The sequence below is a fragment of the Psammomys obesus genome, unplaced genomic scaffold, assembly GCF_907164565.1.
Source record: "Psammomys obesus unplaced genomic scaffold, mPsaObe1.curated_primary_1811, whole genome shotgun sequence".
NCBI classification, from domain to species: domain Eukaryota; kingdom Metazoa; phylum Chordata; class Mammalia; order Rodentia; family Muridae; genus Psammomys; species Psammomys obesus.
The window spans coordinates 3,163,293-3,190,520 of record NW_026590715.1 but is presented as its reverse complement, the minus strand read 5'-3'; the positions used below and the strand labels follow the sequence as shown (position 1 = coordinate 3,190,520).

The window sequence follows — 27,228 nt, the reverse complement described above, 5'->3', positions numbered from 1 at the left end:
TGACCGTGGGTGGAGCAGCATGGGCCAGCCCCACCAAGTTCCCTGGGAGTGGAAAAATGCAGGGAGGCTCCATCCTGGCTACATACTTTCCACTGTAACTGCTTAGCTCTCCATGCCCAGACACCTGCTGTTAATACTCTACCTACATCATAAACTCACTGTAGAACTGAAGACCCAGTGTGAGCTGTCGTAGACTCATACTAAAGTTTGTTGTTGGAACCTTATGAAGAGGGGTTAACTTTCATTGCATTTCCCTCAGGAAGGAAGTCTCACAGCTGCCTTTTTCTAAGGTCTATGGGAAAATGAGAGAGAGAGAGAGAGAGAGAGAGAGAGAGAGAGAGAGAGAGAAGACAGAGAAATAAGAGAGAGAAAGAGAGAGAGAAAATCTGTGGGGGAACATTGTGATGAATTGAGGGTTAGAGTTAACACTCATCCCCAAAAGAGGTACCCCAATAATGTAGCCCTGCCCACTAAGGAGAAAGAATTGTAGGAAGGCACTCTGCTCACTTCTACTTCAAAGAACTATGGGAAGTATGCCTTGTTTTGGAATCTGAAGAGCAATAGGGGTCTGGCTCACTGAGTGGAAACAGTAATATCCTGAGTATGGACTGAGCAAGTCCCACTGCACAGATCCCAAGCAATTGAGCTTTTCCTCCTTTGTCAGTCCTATACCATAAGGAAGATTTCTCAGGCAAGACACTCCCATCCTAATCTTTCTAAATCCTTCCCACTACTTTTGGCCTAAGAGTACCCTGGATGGGATCCAGCAATATCCCTGCTTTGAGTTCAGACAAGCAGTGTGCAGAAGTGACATGCTCTAGAACCCCAGGAACAGTCTAGAAGGCCTCCAAAGCTTTCACAAACTACTCATGATGAATATCAAGAGTACCCCCCACACCTTTGGATACCCTCTACTGCTTCTTGAAGAGACTCAACAGAGGATGCTCACCCTAACTGCCTGTTTTACTTACCTGTGGTAGCCAGAGGATGTCCTTGTCATAGGGCAAGAATAATCCCAGCTTTTCTACAGAGTGAAATACACACAACATAGTACACATGTAAAATGAACCACTTTATTGAACTACAGGAGAAAAAAAAATAGTGGATTTAACCACATTTTTAACAGACCAAGCAAAAAAAAATGCTACATTCTGTTTCCCCTTTCTCCTGAAATAGAACAGGTTCACTGGAGGCCTGTGCCAGGGGTAGGTTCAGGGACATAGTAGACTTCAATTGTGTGTGACTGAAGCCACTGATCAGGTGGCCATGAAAACCCATAGCACCTCCTGATCAGGGAGACCAAGGATCCCTTTACTTCCATTGTGAAATGAATCAATTGATTTAGCCTGAAGGTTATTGTTCTTGTTTGATGGGTTCTGGACTGGCTATATCATCAGAACCTGGAGAAACTGCTGACAGATGATGGCATCTGCATGCCCAGTATGTAGTGTTCTTCTTGAAGGTGAGCAGAATGCTCTGGACTTTGACAGGAGTCCCTGGCAGTTTCTCAACTGCCTTGGCAACCTTCTCCAGGGTCCTGGTCTCAAGTGGCACTTGTTGGGATTTTAAGCCGATTCTCCCACCCCCTCATGTTGGAAAAGCAGAAATCTTTCCTCACTTGTAGTAACTGTGCTGGCAGGAATTCCAGGGTGTCAGTGGTTATGGTAAGTGAAGGTGGGGCATCTGTCTGAGACAAAGCAGTTGAGCCATCTGCTTCTACCATGGCTTAACCCATCCATCTCCAGCACAAGCTTGTAAAAAAATACTTTAACAGAGAATATGCTGTACAGAACTAGGATTTGACACTGTTTATTACAATGCTAAAATAGCTGTATAAATACTATACAGGCATGGAATCATGCCATTGGGAAGGGCTCATTGATGAGGCCCTGCAAACCTGCTATCATCCTGCCTGAAGGGAAATTTCTGTATAGCAGGAACAAGGAAAGCAAGGCTGGGCTGTATCTGAACACAGCAGGTGTGTACAGGCTTAGTTACAGTCCCCCCTGGCTACCTATAAGCAGCACAGCTGAGCCACTAATGGAAGTGGTCTCATAAGAACCACATCTTTCAATACTTTGATAGGAATTTTAGCACTAGAAAATCTGCCCAGGCTACAGATGTGCCTTCTGTAGGCCTAGGCAGCAGTCATCCCTGGGTGGATACCACAGGAATGAGAATACATTTCAGGTTCCCATCCAGAAAGGAAGGGATTTTTTTTCTCATGTGTCACTGGTATCCATATTGGTAGATACCTTTAGTCTTTGCCACCTATGTTCTTTTATGAGTAGCTGGTTTGCATTGGAGGCAAATGAGGCTTCAGATTGAGGTCCGAGGTTCCAGGCCTGGGTTGCGGGCAAGGGAAGTAGGAGTGTGTGTTCCAGTGCACTCACACTCCGGCCCTAGTGGGGCCATTTAGTCTGGCATTTCAATATTTAATTTGGGCGGAGGGAGGACATACTTCCCAGGACTCTGGGTGATGACCACCCTGGCCTTCTTGCGAAAGATAGGTGCAATTTTAGGAGGTTCTGGAACTGGGGTTTCTTCTGTTTCATCACTATCTTCATGGTGCAGATCATATGAAATGTTTCCATACTCTCTCAAAAATGGGAACATTTCAAGCAGAAACTGGCAGAAATCTTTGCGAATACCAAACCACCCTGAAAAATAAGAATTTTCCCTTTCAGGTACCAGGCATTTGTGTCACATTTCTTTCCTGAACAAAGAGTTTACTTCACCCAGGTTCCTCAAAAGAGAAGGCTGGTCAGGATCTAATTGCCTAATAAGCAGAGGAATAAAGACCTTTAGCAACAAAGTCCTCAGAATGTGACTACAGGCCAGTGGTAGCAGCATCCCCAGGTCCCTCTTAAGGGGTGATTCTCCAGCGTCAAATCAGAGCAGATAGTTAAAAATGGTGAGGTAGGCTAGAGAATTTAGTTCTACCTGTTTTGCCATTGATTCAGATAAAACTGACTATGATAGCAGTTCTCAAATACTGACAAGACCTAGATCATGCCACTTTCTTCCAATCTTCTAGACCCAGGCTAAACTAATTGGTAGCAGAGTGATATTTAAGCAAAGGGTTCCTGTAACCATCTGAAATCTAATTAGACATAAGAAGGAATTGGCTAAAGTCAAGTCTGAGCTCATAGGAACCCCTCAAACTAGGCCACTGGGGTGTGCTCTCCCTGTTTCATAGGGGACTGTCAGCTTGGTGCTGGCTCTCCCAGGATAAAACAGCACTTCAACATGCACTATATTTTATACTTTCTCTTTCCAAGGATGCCAGATGGGCAGTTCTCTGGGTTACACAAGGTGGTGCTCACAGCCTTATAAAAATGGTATCTTCCTCAAAGACTACCACCTCCAAAGTACACGCCATGGAATATTAGTCAAGACAGAGTTGTAAGCTCCACGAAACTGAAAAGAATCCATTCTATTGAGGAGAGAGAGAGACAGAAAGGGACCTGAATGACTCTTGGGATTCTGGTGGGAGATTTTTCATGAATCCAGAAAGGATCTTGAGCCCATTTTAAGGACCAAGGAATGGGAACCCAAAGAGACAATTTGCCATGTTTGGCCCTACCGCCACTTGTCCACTTTTAGTGTGCACTAAGAATAAAGTGTAATACAGAAGAGCACCCCAGAGCAAATATAATAGCATACCCTTCCTGTGGAATACCACCCCCTTTGCTCATCTTTAAAGTATACACAACAACTTCTAAACTGAGATCCTGAGTAGTATCCTTTCATAAAGCACATGCACAAACAACACACATATACCCCCCCCACACACAGACAGAGAGACAGTGGCAGAGACAGAGAGACAGAGACAGGGAGAGAGAGTTTCTTAGTCTGTGGACGTACAGTGGTTTCCTCCTTTCTGTCCAAATGTTGTTGCCATCAGTGTAATCAATGAGAGCCATAAGGGAACAAATATTGGAATGCAGGAAAAAGCATTGTAGCCATCCAGTTTGTGAACCAGCAGGATCTAGAGAAAGACAAAATTAAGGTGATATTGATGCATCAGCAGAAAATGGACCAAGTCTGCAGGTGTCTCCACTATAGTCCCTCCCTGTGTCATGTCTGGAAAGAGGGAAGGCCAACATAGGAAAAAGCAGCAAACCACCCATCTAGGAAAAAAAGACCATGGAAAATTTTGCATCCTTATCCAGGGCCAAACAAAAGTCCACCCGGTTGAAAGATTCCCGCTCCTGGGAGTTTCATGAGAGACTCCTCCCATGATTTGTTCACAGGAATCAATAGTATCTAATCTACAATTCCCTATCAAACTCCAATACAAAACCGGGATATCCAACACTCCCTTTTAGAAAGTAGAAGCTGGACATGGGCAGATGCCTTATGGGTAGAGTGGTGCACACACATTCTCATTGTCTCAAGTTGTCTCTGAACTTTCTTCCACAAGGTTAGCAGTATACCTATCTAGCTATGATACATGCTGTCTCAGCTAAGGGTAGAATGTTGGAGCACAACAGATTTCCTGTAGAAAGCTTACCTCAAAAGTAAGAAGAGGGACAACAATGGTCATCCAGCTCAGTGCCATGGTTATATGTGTTCTGCGTTGTTCTGCAATCACGTCCACAGAGCGCAGGAACAAAACAGACCAAACGATGTAATAGAGGACCACCAGGCACAAGAAGGACATGAGAATCCACAGAGGGACACATACAACCTTCAGAGAAGTAGAAACACAATGTCTGGAGAGGTTCCCTGCAGCCTCTGATAGCTGCCATTATCATTTTGCTGGGTCTGTTCAGGTAGTCAAGGGCAAGTAAGACTAAAGACAGTCCTACTGCCCAGGACTGCCATGGAGATAGCATGGAAAATACCACATTCACAATGGGACTTACATTCAAGAAATGATGTCGTTAGGCCCTCTTCCTTTCAGGTAACAACTTTCCATCTGGACCTCCAACTAGGCATATTTTAAATTTCTTAATACACTCCCTCATTTTCAAGGAACCCATTTTGTCATTCACTCATTCTCATGCTCCCTCATTCCCAATCATCCCCACAGTCCCTCACTTTGCCACTCTCATACTCCTTCATTCTCAGTTACTCCTACTCTTTTACTTAGTCACTTACTCCCACATTCACGATTCTTGCTTCCTAATTCAGTTACTTACATATTCACTCTATTAAGCATGCACACACACCCACAAACACCACCCCCCAACACACACACACCTTAGTTCCAATCACTTATTAAACCAAACATGCACATCTGGTAATTCCCTCATCCCCACAGTCATTAACTCCCTCATGCTCACTCATACATACTTCCTCACTGTCCCTCATATACCCCCACTATCATTCCATTCATTTCCTCATTCTTGGTCATTCATATAATTTTCTTTCCCAGTCCCACTCACTCATGCATGTACTCTATAACACTAGAATCATTTCTTCCTTCACTGTCAGAAACACTCTGTATATTGCTCAGTACTCACTCTCATAAACTCATTCACACTCCCTTGCTTTCAGTCACTTTCTCACTCAGTTCTTCATACTTACTCTCATTTACAGCATCACTTCCTGTCACATATTCACATATTGCTTATTCACATAATCCCTCATGCTCACTCTGTCTAGCTACTCACATAAGAATTATTGATCACTTACATTCTCATTCTGTCAAAATTTCATTTTCCCTCACACATTCCCACTCTCACATTCACTTACAGACTCCCTCCCTCACTCTCATTCAGTCTGTCACATATCCATTCACTCACACTTACTCAAGCTCATTTCCTCACTTCTCCACCTCTATTCTCACTTGGGAGCAACATCACCTGACCTAGTTTATAAGCAATGGGGAATGAACACAGGGTTTTATGCAGGTTAGGGAAACTTCTAGTAACTGAGCTACAACTACAGCTCAATCTTCTTTCCTAAGCTATTACTACTTGAAAAATACTGTATTGTCTAGTGTATAGTTTATGTAGTTTATATGTGTACCTTCTCTATCAGCACAGCAACTTTTAACCATTAACTGAAGTTATAGTTTAGAAAGATGACTTACAACTCCACCCCATAAGAGTAGAAACAGGTACAGATTTTCTGAAAAGTAACTTGGCCATCTATGCAATGTATATATTCAAATAATCTCAAAAACTTCCCATCCAATCTACACTTTTCTTTTAAAAATATTTATTTTTATTTTATGTGTATGAGGTGTTTTACCTGCATGTATGTCCGTGCACCATGTTTTTGCCCACGAAGGCCCAGAAAAAGGTATCAGATTCCCTGGAACACAAGTTATCACTGAGTCATCAATCCAGCCCCATAATCTAAACATATGTGTACAGAGCTGGAGAAATGGCTCAGAGGTTAAGAACATTGGCTGTTCTTTCAAAGGTCTCTGAGTTCAATTCCCAGCAACCACATGGTGGCTCATAACCATCTGGTGCCCTCTTCTGGTATGCAGGCTTACATGCAGGTAGAATGCTGTATACATAATAAATAAACAAATCTTCAAGAAAAGAGTATGTGTATAAATGTCTCTGCATGACTGACTGACTGACTGAATGAATGAATGAATGAATGACATGAAATTTAGTAGGTTGGGAAGAAAAAGGCTTAAATACAGAGACAAGAGAAGACAATAGATGGTAAAAGAAAAAAACAAATATTGTATGTTTTCTCTTATCTAGATTTAAACATGTGTATACATAACATGAAAGTACAAGGTGTCTGGAAAGAAGAAAGGATTGGCAGGATGCAGGGACAAGAGACATTACTAGGAGGCAAATTTAGGCAATTAACAATGAGTGATATACACAAATGAAAATGTCAAAATAAAAAACATTATTTTGTACAATAGCTAAAAAGGCAAAGAAATCCTTTTTAAAAGCTTCCATCTTGGGGCTAGAGAGAAGGTTAAGTGGATTAGGGTACTTTCTGGTTTTACAGAGGACCTGGGTTCAATACTTAGTACCCATATAGTGGCTCATAACCATCTGTAGTTAGAGTCCCAGGAAATCTTATGACCTCTCTTCTACATTTCTTAACCACTAAAGGTATATATGGTGCACTGACATACTTTCAGGGAAACACTCGTACAACACATACAAATAATAAAATCTCAAAAAAATTAAATTATTTATAACTGAATAATACCTTTCCTAGAATACTTTCTAAGAAAACAATAAAATATACACAAAATACACCAGAAGTTTGAGATAGAAAATCTTGTAATGTGTATTGAACAGCAGGATAATTATGATTAATTAGAATTAAATGGTTCGAAGAGCTAAAATAACAACATTTTGAACATCCCCTGCACAAATAAATGATAAATGTCTAGGGTAACATATATGGTAATTAAACTGCTCTGATTATAACATATTATAAACATACAATGAAAGGTTCTACTGTTCCTCATAAACATATATAACTAGGGTGCCAGTTAAAAAAACTTTAAAATAAAGTTTTGAAATCACAAATATTAGCAGCAACTAAAACATCTAGAAACAAGGACATGTTTCATAAATGCAACTTATGAATCAATAAAGCCTTAAGTGTTATGTTTGCAATATTTGTCGATATGAGCAAATAATTATGCTATATCAAAACAAAAAAGCAGGCTACAGAATGTTACAGAGTTTGTGATTTCAAAACGTACCCATGTGTATGTATATTTTAAAGTTTTTTTAACTGATATCCTAGTTATATATGTTTATGAGGAACAGTAGAACCTTTCATTGTATGTTTGTAATATGTTATAATCAAAGAGAGTAGTAATCTCAACTACTTAGCTCTCAGCGTTGGTACTATGTATGACCATTAGTATGTTGCTCATGCTTGCTTGTTTTTTTTTTTTTACAAGTTTCTTGAAACAAGTATGAATTACTTTTATAATAAAATGATTTTTAAAGATTTAAAAATCTACATACAAGCCAGGGCCAGTGGATGATCTTGTCCAGTCTTAAGGCAATGAATATAAATTGGAGAATGTTGACCGAACACAGGATTTCTAGCTAAAAACGAAGAAAAAAAGCAATTAAGTTGCATTTAACACAGTGTTATCTGTTTAACACACTAACAAGCAATGCAAATTATAATATGGCAAAATTTTAATGATGTTATGCTGGATGTGTCAGATTTTTTGGCAACAGAAAAGCACAGTAGTACCATACTGGGGGGAATTTTGCACAGGTCTTTTGTCTCATCCTTACGGTCACTTGGTACCTTGGCCCTTTTGTTAAGATCTGAATGTTGTAGGCCCGATAGTGACTTTTTTTTTAATAAAAGAAAAAAAAATCAATCTACAGTAGATTTCCTCCAAGCCTCCTTCTTGCCTCTGCTGACAATCTAAACTTAAAGCCACCTTCAAATTTCCTTCTACTTCTACCCAAGATTCTGCCTTAAATCCATGCCTTCTTTTCCAGCTCTTTGAGGACCTTGTCACTTCTGGCCAACAATTATAGATTTGGTGTTGCATCATTAATTAATTCTGACTATGCTACTGACATTTCCCAATAATAAACTAGTTCCCAATTCCCCATTAAACCAAAAAATGTCTAAGTACAAGTAAGTTCACCTTTCCTGTGATTCAGCATCCCCAGCCTAACCCCCTTCTCTGCTACAGTCCAGCTTTGTGAGGCAAATGGCTACATGAAGCCCTGTTCCTTCATCCTCTACTCTAAACTACTAATAATTCCATCCCATATGGGAACTTCCTTCAACAAGGCCCTCAGTACCAACAGACAACAAAATATTCATACCTGCATCTTACTGGGCTATTCTGAGCACATTTTATTGTTGACCAATCCTTCTTCCTTGTACTATTGAGTTTCAAAAATCCAACTAGACTTTGCATGCTGTGAATATTCAGAGAAGTTCTTCTTGGGCTCCCTTTCCATTCCTTAAATTGCTACAATTCCAGCACACCAAACTTGATTCCTACTACTGAATCACATATAAACACTCATTCAGACTGCCTGGGATAGAACAGAGTGTCAACAACACTGCAGCTTACTGTATTGCCTAGTGATTAGTTCTGAAATCTGCATGCAAGCTAGCCTTACTGCTGCACAACAGGTCCAGTGTACAGGCACCACATGGCTCTCCTGGAAGCACCTACCATTAAAGTGATCCCCAAATGAGCTTACTGTTTCCTGAACCCTGTCCCTCCCCTTTCCATCACTGTAAGGCAACACAGCAGCCTGTGGTGGCCTCTACATTCTCATATTCCATTATCACATTCTGTCTATTCTCCCACTCAAACTTCTCGTAAAGACCTTACTCATTCTTTATTTACATTATGACTTCCTAAGTCTGCTCCATTTTTTTCAGCAACCCCCAAAACCCAGTTCCATAGCTCTATTCCCTTGAGGTCAGATGGCCCTTTGTTCCCAAAGGTCCCCAGGCTCCTTTCTTTTGGTGGGTCTTCATTCTTGTCTATAAACATATTTTTACTCTAGAGAACTCTCTATCAGCTCTTTGTCCACATTTTCCTATAATAACAGTTTTGAATCATAACAACTGCTGAAAAGTCTGCTTCTAATACTCTTGCACTAACACAGGTACAATGGAACCTAAGAAACGAAAACTACAAACCATATCAAGCTAGAACTGTGCATGGAACAGGTATCAGTCAGTTTTCCTCAAATTGAATACTATCCTTCGTGCACTGTGAGTTCACTAGGATGATGAGAACACCTCAGTTCATACTTTTAAGAAAGTATTTACTGTGTGTATATGTGCATGTATGCATCCACCCACATAGACAGACAGACAGACAGACAGACAGACAGACAGACAGACAGACAGATAGATAGATAGATAGATAGATAGATAGATAGATAGATAGATATCTTGAGACAGGGTCTCACTGTGTTGCCCTGGCTGGCCTGGAACTCACTATGCATAGCATGCTGGCCCCAGAGATTCACTGGCCTTCTGTCTCCCAAGCCCTGGGAATAAAGTTGTGTGCCACCATGTCAGACTCTTTCTTTATATTTTGAGACAGGGTCTCTTATTAACACTTCAGCTTAATCTATTGCCTAGACTGGCTAACCAGCAAGGCCTTCAGGATCCATCTGTTTCTGAGTCCTTGCTCTGGGATGCCACATATATACCTGTAGCCTGGCTTTTCTGTGCATTCTATGAATATGTAGTGGTTTGAACTAGAATAGCCCCATAGGTTCATATATTTTAATGCTTAGTTACTAGAGAGTGGAACTGTTTGAAAAGATTACAAGGACTGGGAGGTATGGCCTCATTGGAGGAAGTGTGTCATTGGGTGGTGAGGTTCCCCACCCCCAGGTCCAGTCTGTCTCTGTCTCTGTGTGGATCTGAGATGTAGAACTCTCAACTACTTGTTTAGCATCAAACCTGCCTGCATGCTGCCATACTCCTCACTGTGATAATAGACTAACCTTTGAAACTATAAGCAAGTCACCAATTAATTTTCCTGTACTCATGCATTCTGCCTACAAAATTAGCAACATGTAGAAGACATCAAGGTCTACCATTGCTCACACTGTGGCTTTAGATTCCACTGAGTACCTAGGAGGAAAAACATGGGTAAACACTTCCCAGATTTCCTGAAGAGGACCCTGAAGTGCTCTCTTGCAGAAAAGGAAAATATTTCAAGTAAGTTTATAATTTTACACCATTGGAGCTGTAATTCCTGCCATGTCCACAGAGACACCTTCGTATTGTCATGGTGTAAAATAGTTGACCTCTTTTTAATAAATCTAATATTCTCAGATGCCATACTTTCTTTAGCCCTAATTTCACATGGCCTTTTACACCTGTGGTGATTTGAATGAGAAATGCCCTTCATAGTCTCAAATACTTGAACATTTGGTCCCGTTATTAGCACTGTCTCAGGTTTGGGAGGTGCAGCCTTGCTGGAAGGAGGATGTCACTGTGGATAGGGTTTGAAATTAAAAGCCTCCTGATGCTTCTAGTTTGCTCTCTATGCTTCATTACTGAGGTTGAGGATGTGACCTCTCAGATTGTTCCTACTGCCATTAAGCCTCCTGCCTCTGACATCATGGATTATTATCTACCTGAACAGTAAACCTAAATAAATTCTTTCTTCTATAAGTTGCCTTGGTCAGGGTGCTTTATCACAGCAACAAAAAAGTAACTGTGGTGGTTTGAATAGCAATGTCCCCGACAGATTCATGTGTATGAATGCTTGGCCCATATATAGTAGCACTATTAGGAGGTATGACTTTGCTGGAGTAGGTGTGTTCTTGTTGGAGGGAGTGTATCATTGTGGGAGTGGGCTTTGAGGTATCCTATGCTCAAGCTAGGATTAGTGTGGCAGTAGATCTGTTGCCTATAGATCAAGATGTAGAACTCTCAGCTCCCTTTTCAGCACCATGTCTGTCTACATGCCACCATGTTTTCTGCCATGTTGAGAATGAACTAAACCCTGAAACTGTAAGTCAGTCCCAATTCAATATTTTCCTTTATAAGAGTTGCTGTGGTCATGGTGTCTCTTCAAAGCTAGGACAAGAACTATTAAAAAACCCAAACTACAAGTTTTTTTTAACCCTTTCTGTTATATTCTGAGAATTGCACCCAATTCTCACTGTAAATCTGACTAAAAGCTGCAAGCAATATTCATTCTACAGACTGAATGATGGACTTTCCTTGAAAGCACTTCTGGAAGATTCATTAATCTACCACATTTTAATTCTTTTTTGTTTGTCTGAGGTATTTTGGTCACTAGATGCAAAAGTTAACACACAGTGGTGAGTGGAGTGAGAAGATAAATTACTGAAAGGTACCAACTGCACTGGGCCCCAGGAACTTTGCCAAGTGTTGGGTAATGTGGAGTAGAGCTGAGTGAGTATAGATTAAGTAAGAAATATGGCAGTGAATAAGGCATTGGAAACAGAGTAGTACATCTGAAGGAGCTGTTCTGTGAATAGAAGGAGAAAACATGATTTTTCTCTTTCAGATATGAAAGAGAGACAAAGACAGAGAGAGACCAAAGTTTCTAGGGTAAGTGTGGCCAAGTTACACAACAAATGCTAAAGAGACAGACCTGAAAAGAGAGAAAATAAAGAACATGGAATTTTTAAAGAAGGGCAAAGCTCAAATATCCCTGGGAAATTAGGGACAATATGTACATACAGATGATATGGACTGTACCACCTAGATTCATTGCTTCCATATTGACTCCTCCACCCTAAGAAACACAGTTACACATTTGTTTCCTAGTTGTGCCTCTCATAAAATTTTAGTACTGCATCTATTTTGTAGATAATATAATGTGCACGCACCTATGCTTTATCCATAAAAAGAACACAATTTTCCCCATTTATAACCACAAACTAAAATGTACTATCTGGGGTCAAGAATTCACTGGCCCTGTTAGCTCAATGTCTGGCTGAAGCTGCAGACAATAAACTTATGATCTTATGATGATTCTGCCCATTAATTAGTTGACTGTTTTCAGCAGTCTCTGGTAAGCAGCCAGAGATGAGTAGACGAGAGAGAAAGAGAAAAAAAGAAAGAAAGAGAGAGAGAGAGAGAGAGAGAGAGAGAGAGAGAGAGAGAGAGAAAAGTTGGATTTACTGATGGTTTTTAGGAACTACAGAGAATATAAAAGTGGCCTGCAAAAGGTATTTTCTCTCCAAAGTGTACCTGTCCCTACCAGCCACACTCACTCCATGGCTTTTCACTACTTGTATGATAGTAAAACTAAGCCATTCTTAATACTCTAGGTCCTGTTCCTTCTGAGTCTCCTGGACATAGGTCTATCATTATTCCTCTCTGGTAACTTTTCTTTTAAACCTACACCTAGGTTCAGCTTCCAATTCTTTTATCTGCAAAGGTTGAAACAAGACTTTTGCAGTCACACCCTCTACTTTATCCATGGGGAATATGTTCTACAATTCCCTGTGGGTGTCTCAAACTGCAGACAATACTAAACCTTTTATATATTGTTTTATTTCTAATATACACACATCTATGATTAAATTTAATCTACAAATTATTAACAGTGGGAGAGGTTAACAGAAATAATTACTAAACAGAACAATTCAAACCAATATCCTATATTCAAAATAGCATGCATGTGGTCTTTTCTCTCTCAAACATCTTATTTTATGATACTGTATTTTTCAGACCACAGTTGACTATAAGTAACTACAACCACTGAAAATAAGATCTCAGATAAGAAGTGTGCTGGGAGGTCGGGGCCTCCTGCTTTCCATTCTCCTCTGACTCCATTAGTACATTTGGGCTCTTTGTTCCTTTGTAATTAATGGCTCTGGCTTTGGATTTGTGCTTACTGAAATGGAATGCTGGTCCTTCTCCTTAATATGTGTCCATGATTAAATTATCCTTCTTGGAGAAAATACTACACCTCTCTCACAGATTGTTGTAAATATTTACTAAGTGGCGGTATTTGTAAAGTGACCATCCAAATGCTTGGTACAGATTAAGAAGACTATTAATTCTATCCACAGTTGTTTTCTTTATTACTATTACTAGTCTTAGCATTTTGATTTAATTCTATACTTTCTCTTCTGGGGCCTAAAGGATTTGTATATATAGATACTTGATTAAAAAAATACATGGGCATATCAGCACAAGCCAACTAGAGAGCAGCTAAGGAGCAACAGCATAAGAGATGAGATGGTGAGACAATTAAGTTTTTATGGACTACTGTACCAAGTTATTTAATATAATACTAGGTGTACATTAGTGTGACAGCATCAAGTTTTAAAAGGAGATTATTCTCACTACTGTAGGGTAAGTAACCCTCATCAAAACCTTTGGAGGCTTTAAATGCAAAGGGTGTGGTTTCCTAGAAAGGAAGAAATTTAGCCAGTCTGGAGTGTCAGTTCCTGCTGAATCTCCAGCCTGCCTATCTGTTATATACACACAGGTGGCCAGCTCCACAACCATGTGGATCCATTCCTTAAAATCGCTTTCTTTGTATCTATATCTCTGTCTTTCCTATTGGTTGTTTCACAAGACTGACAGATACAGGTAGTTTATAAGACAGAATACTAGGAGAAAGCAGAAAGTCTTCATTCTCTTGTACATCATGATCTAGAATTAAGGATTAGCCTGTTCCTCACAAAGGGTAAGAGACTGACATTAAACTAAATGTTTTAAAAACATGATTAAATATATAAATCTCACCTCTAGTGACCTGTCATGCCGAAAGCCCCAAACGCATGCTGCAACAGACACCGGGGAAACAAAAAACAATGGCATGAAGACCAGAAGCCAAAAATGGCTTCCTCTTTCAATCCTGTCACAAACCAGAACTTCAAACATCAGTAGGAGCAAATGGATGCCCACAGCAATCAACATGGCTTTAAACTCTACACATGTTTCTCCTTCTGCTCTAAAAGGGGATGGAAGGAGAAAAAAAGAAAGAAAAAAACTTATTCAGAACCCTCAGTACAAGTAAATAGTCCAGAGCAAATAACAACTCAATTCAGTCTGAAGGAAATGAAGTAAAAAGCTAACTTAAAACTCTTAAACCTATCTTTAATAGAATATCTTTCACATATCCAGGAACACTTATGTTTATAACTTTAAATTCAACTATAAGAAGTTATTTCCATTATTATTCTATTAATTACTTCTGCTGTGAAAAACTTCAGATATCTCTGAAGTCTCATGATCCTCACTTTTCACTGAATTAAAAGCAAGTCACATTTCACACAATACTATAAATGTAGCTTTAGCTTCATCTGCAAGTGTAGGTTGCGCTCAACAAGATATGACAATTTTCTTATGTGCTACTTTAAAATGCAAAGAAAAAGTAATAAAAGTCTTTTATTAATCTTTATTTCTCTGATAATAAATTAAAACCTGTAGATTAACAAAAACAAGAGTTAAAAGTTTTGCTCAAGAGAAATGAGTGTAATTAGCTGTATAAGTAGAAACAAACTTTTAATAAATTAAAATTGAAATGCTTATCATTTGAAAGGCCTACAATATTCATTCAAAATATAGATAAGCATTTCATGACACCCTTGTTCTATGGGTGGTAAGTATTCTGGAGATTAGAACAACAGAAAAGAAAGTCACAGGTAATTCCTGTAGCATGAATAGTGGTCACAGGGGAATGACTGTGCCTGTTCATGCCATATATCCAGCCAGCCACAAACACCTTTTTTTCTTACTTGATGCATATCAAAGTAGAGAAAAAGTACATATAACTTTTAAGTATCAATTAGTGAGTTTCTTTTTGAGAAAGAAATATTAAATATCTGAAGTTTTTTCTCATAAAAAAGAGATACACAAGCTTGGTGTGGCGTTGCACCCCTTTAATCACAGCACTCAGGAGGCAAAGGCAGGTGGATCTCTATGAGTTTAAGGTCAGCCTGATCTACAGAGTGAGTTCAGGACAGCCAGGGCTGTTACATAGAGAAACCTTGTTTCGAAAAACCAAAAAAGAAAAAGAAAATAAAGAGATATACAGCCACAGATTGGGGCTGGGGAGATGATGCTGTGGTTAAGAGTACTTGCTATTCTTCCATAAGACTTGAGTTCAGTTCCAAGCTCCCATACTGGGTGGCTTACAACCACCTGTAATTCAGCCACAGGGATCCATCACCCTTTTGTGGCCTTTGTGGGTACACTCATACATGGTGTAGACATTCACATGAATAAAAATAAAAAGTAAATCTTGACTCTCTGTTTTAAGAGACAGGGTTTCTCTCTGTAGCCTGGCCATCATGGAACTTATTCTGTATACCAGGCTGGCCTTGAACTGAGAAATTTATTTACCTCTGTCTAGCAAATGTGAGATTAAAAGTGTGCGCCATCACAACCTGGCATACACAAGAATGTCTTTCACTTACTAAGATTCTTTGTGTATAGCCTCTTAAAAGTCCTACATACCTATGGGGTATGCATTTTACACAGTCTAAACTACAGCTTTTTAAAATTTTTTCTTTATCTTCTTTATTTATTACAATTTATTCACTTTGTATCTAGGCTGTAGGCCCCCCTCGTCTCCTCCCAGTTCCTCCCTCCCCCCCTCTTCTCCCTCTATGCCCCTCCGTTATAGCTTCTTTTAAAAGCTGGTGATCAAGAATTTTAATAACTCCCACAGAATCTAGCCATATCAGGTTGCCTCCACTTTCATGACACCTAAAGCTCTGTCTTCTTTCTTAACATCTGGTTCTCAGTTTACCTCATTCCCCAGTTCCTATCTAAGGGACTCATAGTCTTTAGACCAAGCTCATTCCTTGATACCACTAACCTAGAAGAGTAGGAGAAAGTAAACCCTAGTTTTAAAAATAAACTGCAGAAGCCAGATCCCTGGGAGACATGGGCAGAGAACTATATAAAGAGTGTTTCTGTGCTTTTTCAGTCTGCTATGGAATAACATTTCTTTATTTTGGGTGTTTGGTGTTACACCTGTGGACTTTCTAGGCCCTAAACCATCCAAACTAAAACTTTTTTTTTTTTTTTAATGCACAGCAAGCATCAATGTTTTCAAAACCCTGAGGAGAAATGTTTGCTGTACTACAGTTCTCATAAAATTTCAAATAGAAATTGTCCTTCTGTTATCTCTGGTGAAAGCCATCAAGATTTTGTTCTCTCAGCCAGGCGTGGTGGTGCATACCTGTAATCCCCGAACTCTGGGAGGCAGAGACAGGCAGATTTCTGTGAGTTTGAGGCCAGCCTGGTTTACTAAGTGAGTCTAGGACAGCCAAGGATACACAGAGAAACCCTGTCTTGAAAAAGAAACAAACAAAAAAGAGTTTGTTCTCTCAAGATATAGACCAGTGGGTTTTATAAAGCAGTATTACCTATATTGAGGATTTCGTGCCCAAACGCCGGTTCCAACTGATGCTCCAACAATGACCATTAACTTCCACAACCATATTGGAGCAAAGACAGCCCAGTAGCTCCACTGAATGATGCCATCCAAACGAAGTGCAAGTAGCACAGAAAACAACAGCAGACAGGCATAGATGAGGAATTTACTAGGAGAAAAGCAAAATGATGAAAAAGTTCATTTTTTAACAAATATATGATAATGAAAAAAGGTGAAATAAAAAAAATCAGCTCATAGAAAGTCACTAAGTCAGGGATGGAGAGGTGATTCAACAGAAGACATGGGTTTAGTTCTCAGTACTTAAAGATAGCTAATGACTGTCTATAACTCCTGTTCCAGGAGTACCACCTCTTCTTCCAGACTCTGAGGGCCCTGCACACATAGGGTGCACAGACACACACATGCAGACAAAACACTTGTACACCTAAAATAAAATAAAAATAAATAAAAACACATTTTAAAGTCACTAATTCAATGACCATTTATTTAAAAGTTTTATGTGGAAGACATATTGTTTGGGGGATGAGAAAACAAACTTGAGTAATTAAGTCTCCTGCTTCCAAGGGTTTTCCAATAGAAGTCTATATAGCAAGGCACAGTAAAAATACAATATAATACCTGTGTAAATGGTAGTGGGGACAAAGTGAGATGGGAGCTAAGAAACAAAGTAGGGGATCTGAGGCAGTAGGAAAGAAAGAGGTGGTGACCACGGAACTGGTTCCAGAGGTAATTTGCAGGTTTATCAGACAGAAAAAAAAGTTAGAATCTCACCAGACCAAAGTAGAAGGAACTAGTTATACTACAACATGGAGAGTGGAAAAGGTTGACATGTTTAGGATAAGGTCAAGGTCTGTCATTGATTATTTGATATTATTCTCAAAAGGGTACTCCCTTGGACATCAATATCCCATAAAAATCCTATCCTGTTAATATCCTACAGCCAACCACGGTAGCTCTCACCAATAATCCCAGCACTTGGATAGCTGAGGCAGGAGGAACATTGGGATTTTCAAGATGTTGGGATAAATAGCGAGTTCCAAGCCAGCCTGTAAAATAGCATGAAAACCTGTCTCAAAGACAAAACAAAGGGGCCTAGAAAGTTGGATCAAAAGAGTACTTCTTGCTTTTTTAGAGGATCTGAGTTTGGTTCTTAGCATGCAATATAAAGTGGGTCACAACTGTCTGTTATTCCAACTCCAGTGGATCTGACACCCTCTTCTGGCCTCTAAGGGCAAAAGCACACTGGCAGCACACGTTCATATAAACATACACATATTCATGAATAAAAATCTTCAAAAGCACACAAAAAAATACACAAAAAGAAAAATGAGCAGTTGTTTTATTTCTATGGCATTCATATATAAATATAATACTTTCAATGGCTGAGTAAATTATACACATCTACACAAACACTCATGCCACAAATAGAAAAGAACTTTGGTAGATGTCTTTGAAGTAATCTGAAATTACAATGTCAAACCCATCTACTTCTAGCATTGATATAAAAACAGGAATATGATGCTCCCTTCCTCTCCCCAGGACCTATAGGCCCATAGAGTCTTCATAAGGCCCTATCGTTCACTGACTACCTACAGGTACTTAAGTAGTCCCTGCAGAAATGAATGATACTTTCTTCAGTGGCAGAGCTGCTCATAAAGAGTCCATGCTCCTAAAAATAATCCCTCACCCAGGAGTCTGTAAGCAAACCCAATGAAACACAGTGGCAGACTAAAGTAAATAAAGACACAAAAGTGGAGGAGAGCATAGGTGGGAAGAAAGAGGATATCTGTGGGGGTGGTAAATGAACAGGAAAGAGTAATGGGTAGTGAATATGATAAAAACATACATTACATATGTGTGAATAGGCTATAAAGAACCCACTATTTAATATAATCAATATAACTAATATAAATTAAAAACTATGTTCCTACCATAAAAAAGGGAAATGAACAAAGTATACAACATGCTGACAATAGGTAGTGAAGAACAGGGAAATAGGAAGGAAACAAGTATTGACCCAGTTTACTGAGAAGAATCAGTTTCTAGGCTGTAGAAAAAAGGCAGTTTAAAGTCTGCTTTCATTCTTGTTTAAAAACAACATTAAGGTGCCAGAGAGATGACTCAGTGGTTAAGAGCACTGGCTGCTCTTCCAAAGGACCCAGATTCAATTCCCAGCACCCACATGGCAGTTCACAACTGTGTTTAATTCCAATTCCAGAGGAATCTGACACCCTCACATAGACATATATGTAGGTAAAACACCAATGCATATTTAAATAACATTAAATGTAAACAGTCTAAATGTCAATATGAAGACAAAGATGATTATGTTGGGTAAACAAGAAACTATATACTATACTATGTGTAAGCAACACATAGTATAGAAGTCAGATAAATTAAAAACAAAACGATGGAGATAGGTATACCAAACAAATATGCTAGAGTAACGCCATTAGTATCTTTTATAGTCTCTACTATTTCACAGTTCTTTATGACAGATGCCTAATTGTCACAATTGGGTTTTAGAATCTCACCAGACCAAAATCAAGTTTGGCCCCCACCTTTTATTAATAAAACCAAAAGCTATAATATAGATGCAGAGGACCTGATGCAGACCTGGCAGACCCTGTGATTATTCCTTCATTCTCTGTGAACTCATATGAAATTTGCTCAGTTGCAAAACCAAGCTGTTTATCAACAGGTCATTCTGGGTGAAATCTACTTCCAGGTTCATTTCCAGTTGTTGAAAGACCCAAGTATCTTGTGATTGTGTGACTAAGGTCCCTGTTTCTTTGTTGTCAGCTGTAGATTACCCTTTGATACTATAGGCAACTTTTCAGTTCTTGATCATAGGTTTCTGTATCTCAAAGCCAACAACAACTTATTGAAACTTTCTCATTCTTTGATTTTTTTCCTTTTACTTTTCTTTCTACCACATTTCTCCTGATGCCAGTAAAGAAAATTTCTTAGTTTTTCAGAGTTCATATCATTATATTGGGTCCACTTAGATGAATCAGGTTAATAAGCTCCCTCCCCATTGTTACAGTGCGAAGGACTGACTCCAGGGACTCATACATTCTAAATATTCAACTGAGCCACATCCCTGGACTAATATCTCTATTTTAATTCCATACACACACTCTCTCTGTCTCTCCTCTCTCTCACACACACACATATATTAATTATTTTAAAAACAACAGAAAAAAAAGACAGAGTCAAAGAGATGTGGCAAGGTGGAAGGGGGATATCTGACACATTCAGATATGAAGAGTTCAATCTGCCATTAGCTACTGCTGGCTTTGAAGGAAAAGAAAGAAAAAAATGAGCCAAAGAATGGAGGTAGCCTCCAAAAGCTGAGAATCACTTTTGGCTGACAGACAGCAGAAAGAGCACTTTAGCCCTACAACTACAAGAAAATACATTTTCTGTTTTTATTAACAGAATGATTTTTGTAATTTTTTTGGTACAAGGAACTAAATTTTTACAACAGCCAAAACATACTTTATAGTGGTTTTTGAGTCTGAGGAATGTGAATGACTGTTAACAATTATGAGGTGAATAATGAAAACATTCTTAATTTATACAGTATTGAAGGTTGCATAACTCTGTGGGAAAATTCATTTTCCTACAAAACTTCAGAGTTTACCATTTTAAAAAATATCGTGAGTTGTTTTTCTTTGAAATGTCAGGAACACCTCTAGTCTTTTAAAGATTATGTTTGCCAAAGACCCTAATACAAATAATCAGTCTTGTCCGTTAGCTGTTCTTCTAAATTATTCCATGCATAGAACTTCTTGAAAAATCAGATACACCAGTGTTTTTTCCTCCACTCAGTCACTGCTGTATCAATCTACTGCAAACTTTCTATTCTTCCCAACTCATTACATGGAGTATTAAATTAATTTTGTACCCAGGTGTCAAGATGAGTGACATTATTGTGTTTTTTCCTGCTTCTGAAGGTGGCATTTTAAAATACAAGTATGTGTTATCTTAATAATCTCTCAAGTTACCTCTACATGCTATTCAGATTTTAATTAAAAAAAAAAACTGGAGAGATGGATCAATAGTGAAGAGCACTTTCTGTTCTTAAAGAAGCCTCAGGCTCAGTTCACGGTATGCACATGGAAACCGACAGCCTTCTACAATTCCAGTTCCAGGGGATCCAATGCTCTCTTCTGTCCTCTGTGGGTATTGCATGCATGTGGTGCATAGACATACATGCAGGCAAGATACTCATACAGATAAAATTAAAATAACAAAATTTTCTAAAGATACCAATTTCAGGATTAAGTTTCAAAAAAAAAAAACAAAAATTTTGATGCTACATCTAAATCATAGAAATACCTATATATATGAAAGCACAAAATGCAGATAAAAACAAACCATTTTTAAACAATACTAGAAAGAGTCTAGGCCAGTAAGAAGATGGACACTCACCTTCTTTATCTCATATTTATCTCATCTGATTTCTTATGTATTTATTCATTAAGATAAAAGTAAGTAAAAGCATGGTACAGATTATATATATTGTTTCTATAGTATTATTTAAGAAAAAAAGTTGTAAAATCTCATTCTGTAATCATTTTCCTCACTACTGGCTCATAGCTCATTATATTATCAGTTATACAGCACCTACACCTAGAATTCAGTACCTTCATCTGAAATTTTAGTTACCTTATACACTTATGAACCATCACTAGAAAAAGAATCAGAAAGTCATAACATAGTATTAGTAAACTTAATTCTTGGTGTCCTAAAAAACTAATACTTCTCCAATACACTGCTTCCTTTCTACAACAGAATTTTCCAGTGGCTCATGTCTGTTTGTACTCAACATGTACTCATTCAGCACATTTATTTATTCAGTGCCTCAAAATCCTTGGCCCTCAAAGAAATCACAGCCAATGAAAAAGATATATGTAGATTATCAAGTAATGGCAATATTTTCAAAACCTGAAATTATGTGTGTAAACAGAACTTGCATCCTTTGACCATTCCCACTGAAGGTAAAGCATTAATTCCACTATGTCATTTCTCAAACCATCTTTATAGCACTCCTCTCAGAAGTGCCTTAAGAGCCTGAAGTACATTCTTTTGAATATAATAGTGGCCAAATCTTTCCTAAGAATGGATTTGAGTTCTGGAAACTTCCAAAGTACAACCAGAGCCAAATTTAGTGAATAGGATATGTGATCAAACTAGGTGGCCCTATTTTAGTTCAAAAATGATTATTGTAATGCACTAAGACAGACCTTTTAAATGATTTGTAAAACTGACTCTAAAGGGCATTCTAGAATATTAACAAGGGCTCTGAGCACTGGAATAGGTATATTTTATTTCCCCCAACTTCTTTGAAAAGCAATGGTCATTTGGATATATAAACATTAATATAAGTTGTTCTTTGTATAATCATTTTACATCTCATGAAGGTTCCTGTCTTAGTGTTTCTATTGCTGTAATAAGACACCATGACCAAAAGAAACTTGGAGAGGAAAGGGTTTATTTTATCTTACACTTATAGGAAACATTCCATCACTGAGGAAAGCTGGGGCAGTAAGTGACACAGAGAGAGAACCTGGAGACAGAAACTGATACAAAGGTGATACAGGTATGCTACTTACTGGCTTGTTCCCTATTGTTTGCACAGCCTGCTTTCTTATACATCTCAGGAACACCAGCTTAGAAGTGGCACTGCCCACAGTGGGATGAGCCCAATTACATCAATCATTAATTAAGAAAATATCCTACACGCTTGTCCATGGCCAGTCTGGTTGAGGGCATTTTCCCAATTGAGGTCCCCTCTTCCCAGATGGCTCTAGCTGATGTCAAGTTAACAAAACACCATCTAGAATGGCCCCTCGGTATATTGGACTTACTCTGTGATAGGAGGAAGGGGCATGAAGAATGGAGCAAAAAACTTCAGAAGGAACCTGACCTGAATTAGAATCCTGATTTGGTGCACAAAAGCTTTTATGACTTTAGAGAAGTCTAAGATTCTCCAAAACGAAACTGTTTAGGGCCAGAAAGATTGATCAGTAGGTAAAGGCACTTGCCACCACCCTGATGGGTGGTTCGAGTTTAATCTCCAGGACCCATATGCTGGAAGAAGACCGACTCCTGCAAGATGTTCTTTGATTTCCATATGCATACTGTGTCATACACAACCAATAAATTAAAATGTGTTAAAATTAGAAAATTAAATAAAATGCAGCTGCTATCTGATTTGTAGGGCTATTATAAAGAGTAAAGATACTGAAAAATAAAGTGCCAATACTGTGTTGGCTCATGGTGGATGCAAAGTCATAGCTATTATTAACAACTATTAATGAATAAAAGTCAAGACAATATTCTGACTATCAGTGGCTTCATTATCAGTACTGACAGTGCACTCATACTGACACATCAGTGACCTGCTTTTAAAAATACAATCTGTAAGGAGTATTTGGAGTAATTAACACTATGTATTTGTTTACTGTACTAGAGCATCAAACCTAATACCTTTTACAAATGCTTTACCACTGAACTATATTCTAAGCTCAACATCATTTATATTTAAAACACTACACACATTATCTGCAATAATCACATGACACTGAACTTTATTTTCAAATAATTCTTTCAGAAATGTTTATTTTATATGAATGGGTATCTTGCCTGCATATATGTCTTCTATACCATATGCGTACTTGGTGCATGCACTGTTACCAGCAATCACATTCATTCCCTCCCCCCATTTCAAATAAAAGACAAAGACTAAAGAATGGCTTTAGAAGATGGAGCATACAAGAAGTTTGCAAACATAATTTACTTTATTAGTACTGCATGACCACAAAAAGAAATCCCCAGAAAGGCATTTCTCAGTCGTTATTCCAGTCTAGAATATCCAAAAGATATACCACACTCCCACCAAGAGCCAACTACAGATGAGTCAGTAGACCAAGCAGAGTTCTCACAGCCTTCCAATGCTGTGTGGTTACCAAGGCTGAAGAGCCTTCTCTAACAAGTAACAATTCTACCAAAATAGTGAACAACCATAAGGCCTTGTGATGTACTCAGGATCTCTACCTCCAGGGATATTCTGGAATCAGTTTTCCAATTCTGTACACTTCCAATAGCCTGTTTAGTGTATAAAGCTGTTGGAGGCTTCAGGCAATCCAAGAAGAATTCTTGGTAGACACACTGTGTTTCAAGAAGTTTAACTTGGGAAATTAAAACGCAATTATGAAAAGTTAGTCATCAACCAGTTCTGTAGCAGATGGAAATAGGCATAGCCTTAGCTATCAGCCTGTCATAGCTGGGTGCTAAACACTTTGAATCATATTGTGTTACTACTATTTCAAGAAAATTGACAAACTGCAATGAATTCTCACTGACCAAGACTTGCAAGGTATGAAAGGAGGTCTGGAGCTACAGTCCATGCTTTGAGGATAACCAAACAATAACAGTGGCTGTTTCTGGGATATCTAAATAATCTCCAGAGTAAAGAAAGCATAGTCTCCTGTTAAAGTCTTTCCCATCTTATAAATGGAACAATTGCACTCTGAAGGGACAGAAGAAGAGCGATGAAAAATAAATAGTTCATACTCCAGCATGAGAGCAGTCATTAAAAAAAGCAGTTCTAGAATGTTGCTACAGGCCCTGATGAGTTATCATTCATTTCACAAATTACTGAGCCAGCTATTATCTCATGCATATAAACTATAACAATAAAAGCTTGGCTTCACATGGCTTGAATTTCAGTAAGGAAAAGAAATATTAATTAAATGAAAACAGAGACAAAGGGCACAGATAAGTGCTCTAAAGGAGGACTATGATCTTCTACAGAGATTGTAGAAACAGGGAGTAGTGGACCATGTTGAGGAAGCCAGGACAACTTCCTTTAGCAACTACCAAGTGAGCAGAGATTTCAATGATAAATACAAATTAACCAAATCAAGGAGAGAAGGAATCACCCCTGCTAAATAAGCAGTGTATGATGAAGTCCTGAAGTAAGAGGACATACATGAATTTGTTCAAATTTAGAGAGAGAGAACAAGACAGCAGCACAAAGATCTGGGGTCCTAGCACAGGGTGTTTTCCTGTCTACACTCATTAGTTTGCTCTTCAGATGTGTGAAAGGCTTTTGTCATCAAGGGTCAAAATTAAAATACAATATAAAAAGCTAGATCATCCACAATACATGAAATACTACCAGCTAAGAAAAAAATCAAACCTGTTAATATCACCTAGTCATTGTATTCATGAAACATCAACTATCCCCTCGCACTAGGAAACACTGAATCAGGACAATGGTAGGGTACAAGATACTGTTAAATTTTTCGTGGAAAGATGCATATTACTCCACTTACAATTCAATAACAAATAAATGCACTGATGATCATTTTATATATATATATATATATATATATATATATATATATATACATACATATATATGTATATATATATACATATATATATATATATCTTCAAAGTATTTCAGTATAATTTTTAGACTTTGGTATTTGGAGGTAAAAAACACAGGAAAAAAATGTTAAGAGTTTGATCAGGGAACCACTATTTTGCTTTCACAACTTTTAGGTAACTTAGAACATCACCTTGCAGCTTCCGGACTATCTGTCCCATAATGAACAAGTCATGGAACTTTTTATTTGTAACACACTGTGCAATAACACATTAATTGAAGTTCAATAGCCTTTTGAGCAATTATATTTACTCTACAGATGAAACAGACAGATAAATGAGTTGTGCAAGGAAACAAAACAATTCAGCCTATATTTCTTTTTTATAACCCTATCCAAACAATAATAATACACAATATGTGTCCACCTTCAGTACCAATGCAGTTGTCCTACAGACAAATCATAATCATAGGAGCAGTAGAGGGAAAACTACAGTTAGTTTTCTGATATTTACTCTAAATGAAATCCTCTTTGCAGAATAAAGTCAAGGCCAACAATGATGACCAATAGATTAAGGCCAGAATATGAATGCAAAAACAATAAGAGCACCCAGGCCAGTACAGTGGCTTTATAATTTAAAATGTTACCACTCTCAAGGAGACTGCATTCCACATAATCCCTTCTTCCTCTCTCTCTGCAACAAACAGCTTAAAAAGTTACTTCTCTGGGCTGGAAAAGTTCAGGAATACACAATACAGCAAATTATCTAACCTTCCCTTCACTTCCAGGCTGGGACTGCAAAGCATCTTAAGTGTCTAGCTTAGGACATAGCACACAGAGCAAGACTAGCTTACTTGACTGTATGTCTTCCCACTTAGAAATAAATAGAAATGGACTTAAAGAGATCAATGAAATGAATTCATCTCACAGCTTATTAAAGAGCAAAGAATCCCTTAGTTAGTTGGCCTGGTATCCCCAATCTAGGTGTTGATTCATTTTACTTCCAAAGACGTTTTATAAGTGTCTACTATATGACAGATGAGGTGGGTGGCAGGTGCTGTGGAAGGGAACAATCAGGAAGTGGTTTCTGCTTCAGGAGCTCACAGCCCGCAGATGGAACAGTTTTACAACAGTTTGGCAAGTGCAAGGGCAGAGATTTATACTTTAGCCGGTGTTTTCTCCACACTGCCCACTAGGTATTTCAAGTCTGGGAAAGCAGGCCAGGATCTACTTCCTGCGAATAAACTTATAGCGAGGGCTAAGAAAATGAGTATGGAAACAAGCATCCCCAAAGACATTATGTAAGATTTACCATAGCCTGGTAACAACTCTAAAAATTCAGCATCTCAGACATCAGTTCGACAGATAAGCAAAGTAAAGGCGGACAGGCATAAATGTAAGAAAAAACCCAAGAGCTGGAACTAGAGGAAATATCTAGGAAGGTGGCTGGGGTTAACAGGGTTGAGAGAAATGGTCCTGGCACAGAGAATGATGGCAGGCAGAGCGGTAAGAAAAAACAAGTCGAGACAGAGAAGTTGGAATACCAATGAAAGAGGACGAGTGGAGAGCAATGGGCTTCCCTCCCGGAGGACACAGATCCCAGCTAGGCAACTTGTGCCACGGTCGGTTAGTTCCAGTTGGTGCCGGAGGAAGAAGCAGATGGACCGACTCTGAGGCCGACACTGCTTTCCTGAGAGCAGCTGGCAGCGGTGAGAAGCCCCAGGCTAGTGACTGGGTCCTCTAGCTGCAACACCGTGACCGCCTCACCCCTCCCAGCCGCAGCCCGAACACAAACCCCAGTCGGATGCTGCCAAAGTAACCGCCTCACCTCGGGTTAAAGTCCTGAAAGAGGCCTCTCAGGTTCATGGCGGAGAACTTCACCGAGGCGTCCTCCTCTTTTCCCCCCCGCCCCCGCACCGCTAGGCCTGCGCCTCACAGCCGGTTCATGCTGCCAAAGGCAGCTTCGTCGCCAACGGCGCTGCCAGGAGACACCACAGCAACCAACTGTCTTTGACACTACTT

The 27,228-nt window shown here is 38.9% G+C and overlaps 1 protein-coding gene across 1 annotated transcript; it reads right to left on the bottom strand.

The window, feature by feature from the left end:
- Positions 1–1,051: 1,051 nt before the first annotated feature.
- Tmem185a (transmembrane protein 185A) lies at positions 1,052–27,201 on the bottom strand. Its single transcript, XM_055608788.1, has 7 exons — positions 27,035–27,201; positions 16,776–16,952; positions 14,143–14,350; positions 7,917–8,000; positions 4,517–4,693; positions 3,868–3,991; positions 1,052–2,660 (listed from the first exon to the last, which is right to left on the bottom strand). Exons 1-7 carry the CDS (start codon positions 27,070–27,072, stop codon positions 2,416–2,418), a joined length of 1,053 nt encoding a protein of 350 aa, XP_055464763.1. The 5' UTR covers positions 27,073–27,201; the 3' UTR covers positions 1,052–2,415.
- Between the last annotated feature and the right edge of the window lie 27 nt (positions 27,202–27,228).

What these genes read in the sequence shown, in the direction of transcription:
- Tmem185a (XM_055608788.1), bottom strand. Translation starts at nt 27,072, where the DNA reads ATGAACCTGAGAGGCCTCTTTCAGGACTTTAACCCGAG. An exon ending in TTTCAGGACTTTAACCCGAG is followed by an intron (nt 16,953 to 27,034) that starts GTGAGGCGGTTA and finishes CTTTTCTCCTAG; the next exon opens with TAAATTCCTCATCTATGCCT. An exon ending in TCATCCACTGGCCCTGGCTT is followed by an intron (nt 4,694 to 7,916) that starts GTATGTAGATTT and finishes ACTTCTCTGAAG; the next exon opens with GTTGTATGTGTCCCTCTGTG.